At 37.9% G+C, this 14,343-nt stretch overlaps 1 protein-coding gene, 1 long non-coding RNA gene and 1 pseudogene across 3 annotated transcripts in view; 2 read left to right on the top strand and 1 right to left on the bottom strand.

Moving 5' to 3' along the window:
• The window catches only part of LOC120888434 (von Willebrand factor A domain-containing protein 8-like), a 183,708-nt gene that overhangs the window by 85,546 nt on the left and 83,819 nt on the right, over nt 1-14,343 (top strand). Inside the window, exon 5 of the mRNA XM_078015851.1 lies at nt 1,321-1,477. Within this exon, the coding sequence (XP_077871977.1) occupies nt 1,321-1,477 (157 nt within the window). The remainder of the gene's footprint in view (nt 1-1,320; nt 1,478-14,343) is intronic.
• LOC144365062 (uncharacterized) overlaps nt 27-14,343 on the bottom strand; it is a 162,997-nt gene continuing 148,680 nt past the window's right edge. For both annotated transcript variants that reach the window (XR_013423338.1, XR_013423339.1), the window contains exon 5: nt 27-1,440. This is a non-coding gene — a long non-coding RNA (uncharacterized LOC144365062). The remainder of the gene's footprint in view (nt 1,441-14,343) is intronic.
• On the top strand, nt 9,646-13,405 carry LOC144378446 (thyroid receptor-interacting protein 11 pseudogene; annotated as a pseudogene).

Genomic DNA, 14,343 nt, shown 5'->3' with positions numbered 1-14,343 from the left:
TCTAGGCAAAATATGTATATATTTTCTTTGGTCAGTGTAGCATTTATTGATTGATTGATTTATAGCAAAGATTGAACCCCAAGATGCTTAACCACTTGAGCTACATCCCCAGCCCTTTTCATTTTTTCTTTTGAGACAGAGTCTTACTAAGTTGCTTTAGGGCCTTGATAAGTTGCTAAATTTGGCTTTGGACTTATGATCCTCTTGCCTCAGCCTCCCAAGTCCCAGGGATTACAGGTGGGCAACACCATTCCTAGCCAATGTAGTATTTTAAAATAATTTCATTTGGAATATATCTAGCCAATGTCACCACCACTTCTTTAATGGTACCTACGTAGCCTTATAGCCATTTAACTTTCATTTTTAACATAAATTGTTCATACAGTATTACATGACATATACTTATAAATATGTAAAAGGTGGGTTTATATTGAAAGGCTGCTCTGAAACTGTTAATATTTATCCATTGTATATTATTCAAAGCTAAAAGTCAAAGTTGATATAATAATTGGCTTCAGATCTTAGTTAAGCCAGAGGTCATCATTAGGTCACTTAACTTCTCTGTGTATTGTTTTTCATTATTTTCAAAACAAAAGAAATTTTATCTATAGCTTCACTGTCTTTTTCTATTTTGTGGGAAAATAAGGTAATAAGTGAAGGAACAGTTGCTCATTTATTTAGCAGATCTATAGTAAGTATTTATATTGTTCAAGCAATTAGGGCAGAGTTAAAAATATAAATAAAATATGATCCCATCCATTACATAGTTTTTAGGAAAAGGAAAAATAATGAAGAGTAATAAATAGTACACCTGAGTATCAATCCCTATGAGGTATAGGCCTCAGACGAAGCGTGTCATAGAATTTGTAATGGAACTTGAAAAACATGTAGATTTGGATGGATAAGAAAAGTGGAAAATCATGCTAAATAGGGGAAAACCTTTATTTTAAGAAAAAGGTTATTTGAATTTTTAATTACTGTTAAGTACAATTAATATACTTCTCAGAAATATCTTTTTTTTTGTGGGGTTAGGTAACTAGGGATTGAATTCAGGAGCACTTGACCTCTGAGCCACATCCCCAGATCTATTTTGTATTTTATGTAGAGAAAGGGTCTCACTGAGTTGCTTAGTGCCTTGGTTTTGCTGAGGCTGACATTGAACTCACAATTCTACTGCCTCAGCCTCCCGAACCACTGGGATTCTGGGTGTCTACCACCATACCTCACTACTTCTCAGAACTATCTGCAAAACCATAATCTAATTTTTGTTTTGTAGTCAGGTTCAGATTTATCATCTGTATTGTCCTTGTTTCTTTCCAGGAGGAAGAGACACTGCAGGTCTGGGAGGAAAAGGAGGTCCTTATCGGCTGGATGCAGGTCACACAGTGTACCAGATCTCTGATGCTGAGAAGGACGCCCTTCCCGAAGAGGTCAAGAGAGCTGCAAGAGAGATGGGCCAGAGAGCATTTCAACAGAGGTGAGTGTTCACGTCACATCTACAACAGTGCTGTTGACTAACAGACACATACATACTTGTACGCATGCATACATGCACACTGTTAGGTGCTAAACTCACAGTGTACAGAGCCTGTAGCCTCCAGCTATGCAGATAACGGCAAGATCAGTGGGTTAATATGAGGTAGCACTCATTCCTGTGCCAGGATTTGGAGATGAGACAAAGCTAAATGAAGAGGGCACCAGGATAGAGTGCACAATATTGATGAGGGAGACAGTCAGCTTGCCTGCCCACGAAAAAGGGTAAGAGCTGGAGAGAGATGAGCAGTAAGGTGGGTTGGGGAGGCTTTTTTGGCAGGTGGGGTCTTTGAAACCAGGCCAAGGAACCTGTGGCCTTCTGATGTTCCACAGCTGTTTTAGGCCACTTCATTGGCCCCATCCACTAGAAGCTTCTCTAGACTTCCATGTTTGTTCTTAAGCTAAAAAAGAAAAACACCAAAGAACCAGCAGTATCTCCTTTCTGATTGATGGACTTGGTAGCACTTTGGGAAACAGATTCACATTTTTGTGCTCAATGAAAGGAGCTGGGTGCAGTTAGAAAAGAGCGTGCTCAAGTGTATGAGACTGATGAAATTCCTCCCATTACATGCTGTGCTTTCACATCTGCAAGCAAACAGTACAGAACAATAAAGAACTGCTGGCCACACTTTCAGGAAAGCCTGTGAGCCTCAGAATGGGCCTGAGAGGCAGAAGTGTTGCTCTCAGCCTTCCTGCTGGCTTCCCAGATGAGCACAGTTTATTTATGGTTATTGAATCTGAATTTGCTCTTCTGGAGAATGGAGACTTCACTCTTCCTTCCTCTCAGAGAGGTTATTAGGACAGATAACTATTTTTGGAATGAAAGTAGTTGAAATCTCTCAAAAAGAGGCAGGAGAAAAATTATACTATAATGAAAAGTCATGTTAGAATTAAAAAGAATTGACTGTTTCATATGAATAGTAAAGTATCCATTTAGGAAAAGATTAATAGGTATTACTCTCCCCTCCCCCCTAACCAGTTGCTATTGTTGCCCCTCTCAGTTCTTCACAGGTAATTATCCAGTCTAAATGTTTTACAAGCAGAGTGCTCTGGCACACAGGTCATTTGCAGGGAGATGGATAAGTCTTGCAGTGGTGCATGGGCACAAGTATGCAACCCCTCTCTGAGTGCCACTAATGATAAGGAGCCTGGTAATGTTGAAGACCATTGCCCTCCAGGGGAATGAGGTCAAGGGGCCTTGGTGGTAAGACAGCTGAAGAGTGGATATAAAGAGGAGAGGTATATGATTTTGTCACTAATTCCCTCACTTTTCTCACTGAGTATTGCTTTGGCTATTCTGGGTCTCTTATTTTTCCAAATGAATTTCATAAATGATTTTTTTCTATTTCTAAGAATGTTATTGGAATTTTGATTGGAATTGTATTGAATCTGTCTAGCACTTTTGGTATTATGGCCATTTTGACAATATTAATTCTGCCTATCTAAGAACATGTGAGGTCTTTCTAAGGTCTTCTTCAATTTCTTTCTTTAGTGTTAGGTAGTTTTCATTGTAGAGGTCTTTCACCTCTTTTGTTAGATTCATTCCCAAGTTTTTGTTTGTTTGTTTGTTTTGACTTTTGTCTTTTGAGGCTATTGTGAATGGGATAGTTTTCCTAATTTCTTTTTAGCAGATTTATCATTGGAGTATAGGAACGCCATTGATTTCAGTATTAATCGTGTGATTTGAATGTTAATCGTGTATCCTGCTACTTTTGCAGAATTCATTTATGAGCTCTCACTGTCTTCTGATGGAGTGTTTAGGGTCTTCTAAATATACAATCTGTCATCAGCAAACAGAGATAATTTGAGCTTTTCTTTTCCTATTTGGATCTCTTTAATTTCCTCTTCTTGCCTAATTGCTCTGGCTGGGGTTTCAAGAACCATGATGAGTAGGAATAGTAAAAGTGGGTATCCTTGCTTGTTTCTGTTTTTAGAAGAAATTATTTCAGTTTTTCTCCATCCAGAATAATGTTGGCCTTGGGTTTGTCATACATAGTATTTTCAATGTTGAGGTAAGTTTCTTATATTGCCTAGTTTCTCAGTGTTTTAAAGATGAGTGGGTGCTGTATGCCTCCCATGTATTTTAAATCATCTCAAAAGTATTTATAATACCTAGTAAATGTAAATACTATGTAAATAGTTGATATACTTTATTGCTTAGGAATAATGATGAGAAAAATGTCTGTAAGAGTTCACGAGAAACATAGGTTTTTTTTCCCCAAATATTTTGGATCTAAGATTGTTTCATCAGTGATATAAAACCCATAGATATGGAGGGTCACCTGTAAAGCTATCATCCTTTATACTTAATATGGAGACTTGCCAACACTAGGCAGTCCTCATCATCAGACAGAAGTCCACTCATTGCCTTGAATAGCCTGATAGTATTGATGGGTTCTTCATATCGTTAGCATAGCATTTAGTTAGCATTCATTTGAGTCTGGTTTTAACCCAGATACTGGTTCCTATATATCAAGAATTGATCAATTCAGGAAAAACAACAGAGGGAAACAAGCATGAGACATGCATAAAATGCAACAGAAATATTACATCAACAAAAAGTTAATGAAATAGTGAGGAACATGTACACACGTAGAAAAACATTTAGGATGTTGCATCGGCTACCATTTGCAAAACTAATCAGCCCCATATAGTAGTACATATAGTAATGTACATATGTATGTATGTACATACATTAGCTGTATGTACTACTATATGGGGCTGATTAGTACATACATACATACATATGTATGTACATACATTATGTATATATGTATGTATGTATATACATACATACAGCTAATGTATGTTTCCCTCATAATTGATTTAAAATCATAGTATTTAACTGTAACCTGTAAGAAAAAATAAAATGAGAACCAAAATACCCAGACTCTTACATACCCATAAATACACCCTTTAAAAATGTACTGTGCCAGTTGATCCACAGAGATTACTAGAATGTTAAGCAGCTGTACCCGACAGTTTTGATCGGAGGTAATGAAGTAGAATGATATATTTTCAGCATTTTGTTGGCTTGAGAATATTACCAATAAGAAGCTTATCTAAACTAGGAGCTAAAATTTCCTATTTTCTTTCTTCATTCCTTTCCTCAGTCTTTCAGAATTTGTTACGTGCTTTGAATCTTGTAGGTTCTGAAAGATGACACAATCTGGAATATGTTTTCCATATTTCCTCATAATTAGACAGCATGTGATGTGCTTTTAGGTGCTATGTGATCACACCAAAGGTACTGCTATACTTATAGCTGATCTGGCTACAGACTACTCTGCCCCAGATGACTTAGAACTGCCTGACTCCTTCCCTAATATGTATTTATATCTCTCTATTTATGTATGTATTAAGTATGTGTGTGTGTGTTTGTGTGTGTTACCTTTCCCATTCCCTCTCCCACCTAATTGCCTCCCCAACAAGGACAACCTATGCCTACATATTTTTTTTCTAGTCAACACTAGTCTCCTTCCTTTGAGAGAGAACATACAGACTTCCAGCACATGAAGTAAAGAGGCAGCATATCCTACAGGGTTCACTGTGCCCAGCTTCTGTCAGCCTTGATACTTGAGATGTAACTTAAAAAATGAAAATTTATAAAGAAGTTTTAGAGATTGCCAAAGCTAAACATAAGAGGTATTGTTATGAGGTCAAGTCCTAGATACACATTCCTTCTCATTCTTTGAACAGAGTTATTAAGATTTAGAGAGGCACCTTGGTATGTCACCTTGAGAAACAACCATTTAGATGTTATAATGATTTTGTCTATAGTTACTCATTGATAGTGTTTTCAAATTGTTATCTAATAGCATTTATTCAGTACCATTGTACGCCAGGTGTTTTGCTAGATATTGGATATTCAAAGAAAAAAAAAAAGAAAATGTGGTCTTTCTTCCAGAGAAATAGAATAGAAAGCATCAAAGTACATTACACATAAGTATTTTTAATGAAATCTTTTCTCCAATTGTACACATAAACATTTATGCATTTGTTTGTACTGGATCTAAATGTGAAGCATATTTTCTACTTTGGAAAAGTTTGAGAAATGCTGTGAGAAAAGGAAATAGACCTAACTCCTAAAGCAATGAAGCATAAGATTCCATGATGGACGTCTGTAAAAGTATATGGAAAAGGAATGGACTGTTTTACTCAAGAGATTAAGCAAGACTTCCTAGATGTGGCCTTTGAACTGGAACTTGAAACATTTTGGTGTTGACCAACAGAGCTGGGTGGTAAGGCAGGAATGATCAATCTGTCCCCTGGTAGTCTTGGCCCAGCATTGCCAGGCTCTAATAAGCCCCCAGCACTCTAATTTTGATTCTTCCCAGTGCCTGTCAGAGAATAGAAAACACTTATTCTTCCTCAGCATTTGAGGTTTCTCTTCCAACCCACATGATAAATATACTTTACATAAGAATTTCAGCTAAATACTTGTGATCCTTTCTTCCAACATTGTGCGCGTACACACACACACACACACACACACACACACACACACACACAATAGTACTTTAGATGATTGTGTTATTAGATTAGGCTTTTGAGGTGTGTTCATTATTCCCTGTCCAATATTAGCCCCTATGTATTTATACACGTAAATGTGTGATTAAATTAGTGTGTTATGGCTTCAACACTGTGAAACCCAAGAGGTTCTCAGAGAAAGACCCCTCTACTTAAGATTAATTTAAGAAGCCTTCTCTTAAATAATCCTGAATCTTGTTTCACTTCAGTCATCTATTTGAATCTATTTTGAACATCTGTTATCTGTTAGGTACCATGCTAAGCACTGTACCCCAAAAGATGGAAAAGCTACAGACCCTAGTTGGGGAGACAGAGGACAGGCAGTGATAGCTGGGATAGTAAATGCTGTGTCTGAGGAAGGAATGAAATGAGAAGAAAGCACACAACTCACTGAAACTTTATGGTGGAGCATAAAAGAAACCAGAGACATGGGAAGGGAGAAACTTCAAAAATCATATGAAAAATTTTATGTTAGAGGGGGGCCATCTTGGCTGGTGGCGACCACTGGGGGCAAGGGGGTAACTCAGGCAGAGAGAGGACACCATGATTTATTTTTAAAAAACATTTTGAATTGAATTTGGGGAACGTGTGGAATAGAGAGAGTGGCTCATATTAATGGACCCAGTTAATGGGAAAGTAATTCAGTGAAATCCAACCCCAAATCACTTGGCACGTGGTTGAGTTCAGCAGGAATTAGGTATCACCCCTGTGAAAGCTGGTTACCAGTACAGGACCTATGTATAAGCACTGTGTGGTAGCCAGCAGACAGTAGATCAGGAACTCATAAAGGAAGTTGCAAACAGTCATCTCTGATGAATCCCAGAGTGTGACTCAACCACAGTGACTGAAATAGGTGCACAGAAAATTGTGCCTGGAGCAAACAGCCTCCTAATTTCAAGGACAAAGAGCTCCCCACCAGAGATTCTGGGAAGATGCTAATAAGGGCCACACTGGAACTTCTGCATCCCAGGCTGGGTACCTGGTAATTCGTATTAACAGTGGTGGATAGGAAACTTTAGTCCCTATACCCTGAAAGTGGATTTTAATGAAAACCTCAAGATCCAGACATCCAACAGAGATCAGAGTCACCTCAACAATAGGGGGCCTCCAGCAAATCTCAAATACCTACCAGAGTTCCAAAGTTCAGCCAAGACTAAACCCCAACTACTGCAACTTCCAGTTTTGAACTCTACACCACCCCCACTACAGGAATACACCATTTGTCAGCCTCCCAGGTGGATCCCACCTTTTACTGAGAGACTGAAAGCTAAGAGATCTCCCTAGCCACAAGGACTGCAGCTGGTTAGGATACAAAGATGTGAGTCCTAACAACCCCCAGCTCTTCACCCCAGAGTTACAGAGCCAACAATAGATATAAACAATGCAAAACAATAGATATAAAAAATGCAAACCCCTCTCTTTCAAGAGTTTGACCACCTCAGAGGAAACAAGAATTTTATTTCCCATTAAATTTTTTTTCTGTTTTTACTCATCTCCGTATTTTCCCTTTTTTCTACGTATTCTCCCTAATTTTTTTCTCTTCTTTTTTTTCCCCTAATTTTTACATGGTTAAAAATTTAAAATTTTTTATTGTATTTTTTTTCCATTTTCTGCAAGTTTTGGTGTATGTGTGTGTGTGGGTATTCTCACTGTGTGAATAGGTTTAAATATATATATATATATATATATATATATTTATGTAATTTTACTTCATATAATTGCTTTCTTTTGCACCTGTTTATGATTTAGCCTTGTTTTGACTTAGGTGGGATATAATTATATTTAGGCTTTAACTGTTTTGATCTTACATTTGCTTATTTGTTTGTATACTGGTTTTTGTCCTTAGTACCACTTCTTTAGTTTCTCCGCACCCCAATACCAAATTTTCATGCTCCCTCTCCTCTTTTGTCTTTTAATTACTTTTAGTTATTTTTTGTTCTTCCTGCTTTATAGTCAACATCAGCTACCTATCTCCTGACTCTATTTTGTTTACTTTTTAACATATTTCAAACCTTTTCTTGCCTTCCTACCCTATTTTCTCTTTACTTAAGAAACTTTAATTCTACTGTCTAATAGAATTAGATAGTTAATGTAATTCTTATCCCATTCATGTTGCTGTGATATTGATAGAATACACGACATAGTAGACACCTGCTGTTTAATTCATGATTGAGTTCATGATTTTTTATTTTGGGTATTGATGGTACTGATGCTCACCTCAACATTCCTATATAGGTGGCAATTATTGCTATAGATGTCAAAGTGGACAGCAGACACTGTGCATCTGTTGCTAACAGTAGTGCTATTCCTGACTCCCACTTCCTGTAATAGGGGCTGGAAAGTGACTGGGAATTTCAAGATCATAGAGTGGAGATCTCACTGTGGAGCAATACTCACAACTCAGCCAAGTAAGTAATAGCAAATCTCACTCCACACATGATGATCTAGCCCCATCCGAGCCTTCACATTACTTCAAGGGCAGAGAATTGAGGAAACAAAATTCCCCCCCCCAAAAAAAAACAGGTCTCAAGGAGGAACAATCAGAGAGGCACCTCAGGTTGCACTCTGGGATATCTACTCATAAAGCAAAAAAAGATAAATATCCAGAAGAGGACTTAAAAGGAGAATCCATCTCAACTGATGCACAAGTCCAACCAAGACATCTGAAAACATGAAGAAATAGGCCAAGAAATCTGCCCCAAAATTCCTTCTCCCAACAAAAGGATCTCACAGATATGGAAGTAGATGAAATTTCGCACAAAGATTATAAAAAATGATTATTAAAATGATTATTAAAAATGATTATTAATTTCATTATAAAAAATGAAAATTAAAATTTATTAAACTAAAAGAAGATCTAAGCAATGAATGAAGAAAGCTAATATTGGAGATAAAAGACCACTTCAATAAAGAAATAGAAATACTGAAAACAGAACTCATGGAAATGAAAGACACAAATCACACTTCACAAAAGCTCAATGTGGAACCAACCTAGATGCCCTTCAATAGATGAATGGACAAAAAAAAATGTGGCATATATACACAATGGAATATTACTCAGCAATAAAGGAGAATAAAATCATGGCATTTGCAGGTAAATGGATGGAGTTAGAGAAGATAATGCTAAGTGAAGTTAGCCAATCCCAAAAAACCAAATGCCAAATGTTTCCTTTGATATAAGGAGGCTAATTCATAGTGGGATAGGGAGAGGGAACATGGGAGGAATAGAGGAACTCAAGATTGACCAGAGGGGTGGGAGGGGAAGGGAGGGGACATAGGATTGTAAATGATGGTGGAATGTGATGATCATTATTATACAAAGTACATGTATGAAGACATGAATTGGTGTGCAAAAACTTTGTATAAACCAGAGATGTGGAAAATTGTGTTCCATGTGTGTAATAAGAATTCTAATGCATTCCCTTGTCATATATATATATATAAAGAAAATTCCACTGGAAACCATCACCAACAGATTAGATTGCATAGAAAACAGAACTTGAGACCTTGAGGACAGAACTTCAACTTCAGGCCTCCAAGACAGGGTAAAGGCTCTCAGATGGGGATGTTCTGGTGGCCAGCATGAAGGTGGCAGGACCAGCTCATAGAGCTGGGGGAGGCACTAACTCTGAGTGAGAAGTCACCCAACCAGAGGGCTGAAAGTCTAGGGAGGGAGCAGAGGCTCCACAGGGGTGACTGCACCCCTAGCGGCAAGTTCCTGGTCAAAGCCCAGGACAGGCCTCTACATTTAAGGCAGAGTGCCAAGGTGGCAGGAACCCTGCACTGCCCAGAATTCTGAATCTTTGGTCATAATTGACCCCCGCAATACTCCAGGACATTAGCTGGAAGGTGGATGGCAATAGAGAGTTTTTCAGAGCAGAGCTGAGGGGTCTCTGAAGCTCTAGCAATGCTTTAGAGGCCTAGGCTTCGGCTTGGGCCAGTCCTTGGGTGAGGAGGGAGGCAGCTTGGCTTCCCCCACTGGCCAAGTCTCCAGCTGCACCATAGATATGCCTGTGGAGGTCTCCAAAGCTGTGGAAGACAGTTCCCTTCATTGTCGAGGAAAAAAATCGAAACCACAGAATCAAGGTTGAGATCAGAGAATACAAGACTTAAAAAGTATTGTACTGATCTGGAAAAAAAGGATGAAGCATCACAGCTTCAAATAAACCTTCAATCTACAAGTTACCAAAATCAGCTGCAACAGAAACAGGTAGAAATCAACCATCTTCAAGCAAGCCAGATGGCACTACAGGAGCAGGTGTTGAACCTGGAGTAAGCTGCTCAATCAGTACCTTCAGGAGCGGGTGGTGTACCAGCAACCAGCGCACCTTGTTCATTCAGTTATGGACTCAGGCAATATTTTTCACCTTTCCATAATGATGCCAAGGACTTTAGTGACATAATTTCATCACAACAGGAAATAAATAGATTATCAAATGAAGTTTCAAGACTTGAATGTGAAATTGGCCATTGGTAGCATAACACTCAGGCACAAGGAACACATGATTCGGATCAAAGTGAAATCTGCAAACTACACCATACAATTAAGGTACTGGAACAAAACTAAAGTCAGGACATGGATCATCACCAACATGGAATGTCTATTTTGTAGAATGCTCATCAACAGAAACTGGCAGAATTAAATCACCAGCATCAAATCACTATGAAGGACGGATTGCAGAACTGGAAAAGCTGTTACACCAAGGTAACTCAGGAGTTACTGTCACTGATCAGTCTCAAGTCTGGGAAATGCAAAACACTATTCAGGTTCTATAAACTGAAAAACTAGAGTCCACAAGAAGAATCAAAGAACTTGAGGATACAATCAAAGACATAAAGAAAAACTTATCTTCTGCAGAAAACGACAGAAATGTCCCAAAGAGAGATAAAGAGCAGCTCAGTGTGGAAAAGTGACAAATAACTGAAGAGTGTGAAACCTTGAAACTGGAATGTAGTAAATTGCAGCCTTCTGTGATGGAGCAGAGTAATCCTGTGGCAGAAAAGGGAACAATTCCTCCATGGAGTTCATCAGTGGGAGAAGTGTTCAGACTCCAACAAGCCCTGTCTCATGCTGAAACAATGAGACTGACTAGTTTAAGACAGGATACCAGCCTTGCTGAAGACAATCTGAAACTTCAAATGCATGTCCAAGTTTTAGAAAAAGAGAAGTCATTATTGAGTCAAGAAAAGGAAGAACTTTAGATATCACTTTGCAAACTGAGCTGGGAATATGAAGTCATTAAAATTGTGACTTCAACAGACATGAATTTGAATGTACAAATACATGACTTAACACTGAACTTGGAGGCTAAGGAGCAAGAACTGAATGAGAGTATTAATGAAAAGGAAATGCTGATAGCTCAGTTAGAAGAACTGGACAATGAATACCGGGAAGCTACAAAGCACCTGAATTTGATAATAAATGAGCTATCAAAACAGCAAAATGAAGGAGATGGTCTAATCAAGAAGTTGAAACAAGATCTGGATGATAAAAAAGAGAGAGTTCATCAACTTGAGGAGAATAAAATGGACATAACTAAAGAGTTGCATGTACAGAAAGAAAAGCTAACTGAGAGTGCACTGAGCCTCCATTATTTGCATTTAACCAAGCAGAAGCTTGAAGATAAAGTTGAAGATTTAGTAGGTCAGCAAAGTCAGTCACAAAAAAGTAGTTTTGAACATCCAGCAGGAAAACCTGGAACTTAAGGAACACATTAGCCAAAAGGAGGAGGAACTATGTAGAGTTCAGAATGAGTTAAGACATGCTGTTAATGAAGACTCTCTAACAGTAATTTTAAGGATGACTTGCTTAAAGAAAGGGAAGTCAAAATTATAAATTTGAAGCAAAATCTTGAGAAGTAGAACAGCTCAATGAAAATTTAAAGAAAGTTGCTCTTGATCTGAAAACGGAAAATGACAAGTTGATTTCAGCATATGAAGATGTAAGGCATCAGTTGGAAGAATCTATTGCTGGTAACAACTAAATTTCTCTAGAAAAAGACACTATTATGGAGATGCTGAAAAGAGAGAAAGAACAGATACAAGTAGAACTGTGTCAGGCCAAAAAGAGACTGTTGGAAGAAGCAAACAATTACAGGCAGACTATTCAGGAACCCTCAAATGCATGTAATTGGAATACCTCTGCCTTACAGCTGGAACAGGAGCGTGTAGTGCAACTCAGTCAAGAGAAAGACTTTGAAATAGCAGGACTCAAAAAGAATATTGAGCAAATGGCTACTGATCAAAAAGAAACTAAGGAAATGTTAGCATCTCATTTAGAAGAACAGAAGCAATTGATGCAACTTATAAATGAGAAAGAAGTTTTTATTGACCAACTCAAACAAGAAAGTTCAGAACTGCAAAAGGATTTAGATAAGTGTTCTCAGGCCTTAAATCAAAATGAAACTTTAAGGCAGACCATAGAGGCAAAAGACAGAAGTCTTAGCTCCATGAAAGAAGAAAACAGTCATCTGCATGAAGAATTGGAAAGACTTAGGGAACAGCAAAATCGAGTTGGAGCTATGGCTGAGCCTAAAACCCTCGATAGTATCACAGAACTAGAATCTGAGGTATCTCAACTGAATATCATCAAGAATCATCTGGAAGAGGAAGTTATACATCATCAAAAGGTCATTGGAAATCAAAACCAGAGTCAAATGCAACTACTTCAGTCTCTACAGGAGCAGAAGGAGGAAATGGATAAATTTAAATACCAGTTTGAGCAGATGAAGGCAGCACATACCCAACTGTTTTTTTCAAAAAAGACGAGGAAATTAAGAATCTGCAGAAAACCATCGAACAAATAAAAGCCCAGGGGCATGAAGAGAGACAGGACATTCAAACAGAGAATTCTGGTAGTTTTCCAGAAACAAAAGTGAAAAGCCTTAATATAGAAAATGGGAGTGAAAATCATGCCATATGCAAAGCCAAAACAGAAAAATTTGTGAAAAGAATCAAAGAACGAGTACTTGGGATTCAACTTCGGAATTCAAAGAATATATCTTTAACCAAACAGATTGATCAACTGTCTAAAGATGAGGTTGAGAAACTCACTTATCCAGCAGAAAGATGTGGAGAGACGAGCTCTCTGTGATAGAATGTCTCCAGTTTCATACACCTAGAATGTCCTTGACCTCTAGCAGCAACTCCAGACTTCACTATGGAAAGAGAACAAGGATTAGCCCTTTTAAATGGGAAGATCCAAAAGTGTCACCAATATGCCTTTGAGACCAGAATGAGAAAACTAGGCTTAATAGTTCTTAATCAGAACTTTTTGTTCAATTTCTGGAAAGAGTATCTCATCCAGCTATTCTACCACCAAAACTTTCTGCTCATGCCATGAAACTTCTAGACTCACTAGGAAGGAGAAAACAAGGTGTAAAAGTACGAGGAAGTTTTAAAGATGCAACAGAATTCAGAGCTAGCAGAAGAACCAGTCATGACTCCCTGTTTGGAAGCTGTGACTCTTATTAACGCAACTGGACTTGGTTGGACCTGATGTACCTGGGCATCTTCTTTGACCTATACACTATTGCCAATGCCCCTTGACAACAGCCCCAGAGTTGTACTAAAGGACCTTTTAAAGCAATAGGTGATTTATTTTCCCTTGTAGAACATATTTAGTTTCAAGTTAACATATTCACTATCCTAAACCAAATTTTATTCTCAGTGTCATATTCTATTCACTATTCCATAAGGTCCAGGATGAGCAAGTAAGGAATATGTTATGAAATGGCAGTAAGAGTTCCATGTTCCAGCATATGCTGGAGTGTACCTGTGTATGCCAATGTGATCTTTCAGATTAGTAGAATGAGTTTAATATGAGTGAGCAATACAATATGACTACAGTACAAAGCACTTCTCAATTCAGGCTGCATTATTACAAAGCGGCATCCCCATTACAAAACAGAATGGGCCTCTTCTGTAAGTAGCCAATTGGGCTATTCTTCAACTATCATTCATCTTCTATAGGATTATGTTAAGGCAGAATATATCCAAAGAGATGTGAGTAGGATGGTGAAAGTGCTTGAACTGAAGCCACATAAGTTATGAGAGAAGAACTGGGAATAATCAGCCCAGAGAAAACAGTGCTTGATTTGGTCATGGCTAAATATTTCCAGCTCCTTGAAACTCAAACATAGCTACTTTGTCAAAACATAATTAGATATATTATTTATGATGTTTCATAATCTATTTTTTCTCTTAACTCATTCAATGAGTTCATACTATTGGTTATATATATTTTTATAAATTCTTTTTCCATATGTATTTATCCTTGAC

The sequence above is a fragment of the Ictidomys tridecemlineatus genome, chromosome 6 (assembly GCF_052094955.1).
Source record: "Ictidomys tridecemlineatus isolate mIctTri1 chromosome 6, mIctTri1.hap1, whole genome shotgun sequence".
Classification (NCBI taxonomy): domain Eukaryota; kingdom Metazoa; phylum Chordata; class Mammalia; order Rodentia; family Sciuridae; genus Ictidomys; species Ictidomys tridecemlineatus.
Note: the sequence above shows the minus strand (reverse complement) of the source record. Positions and strands in the feature narration are given on the sequence as shown.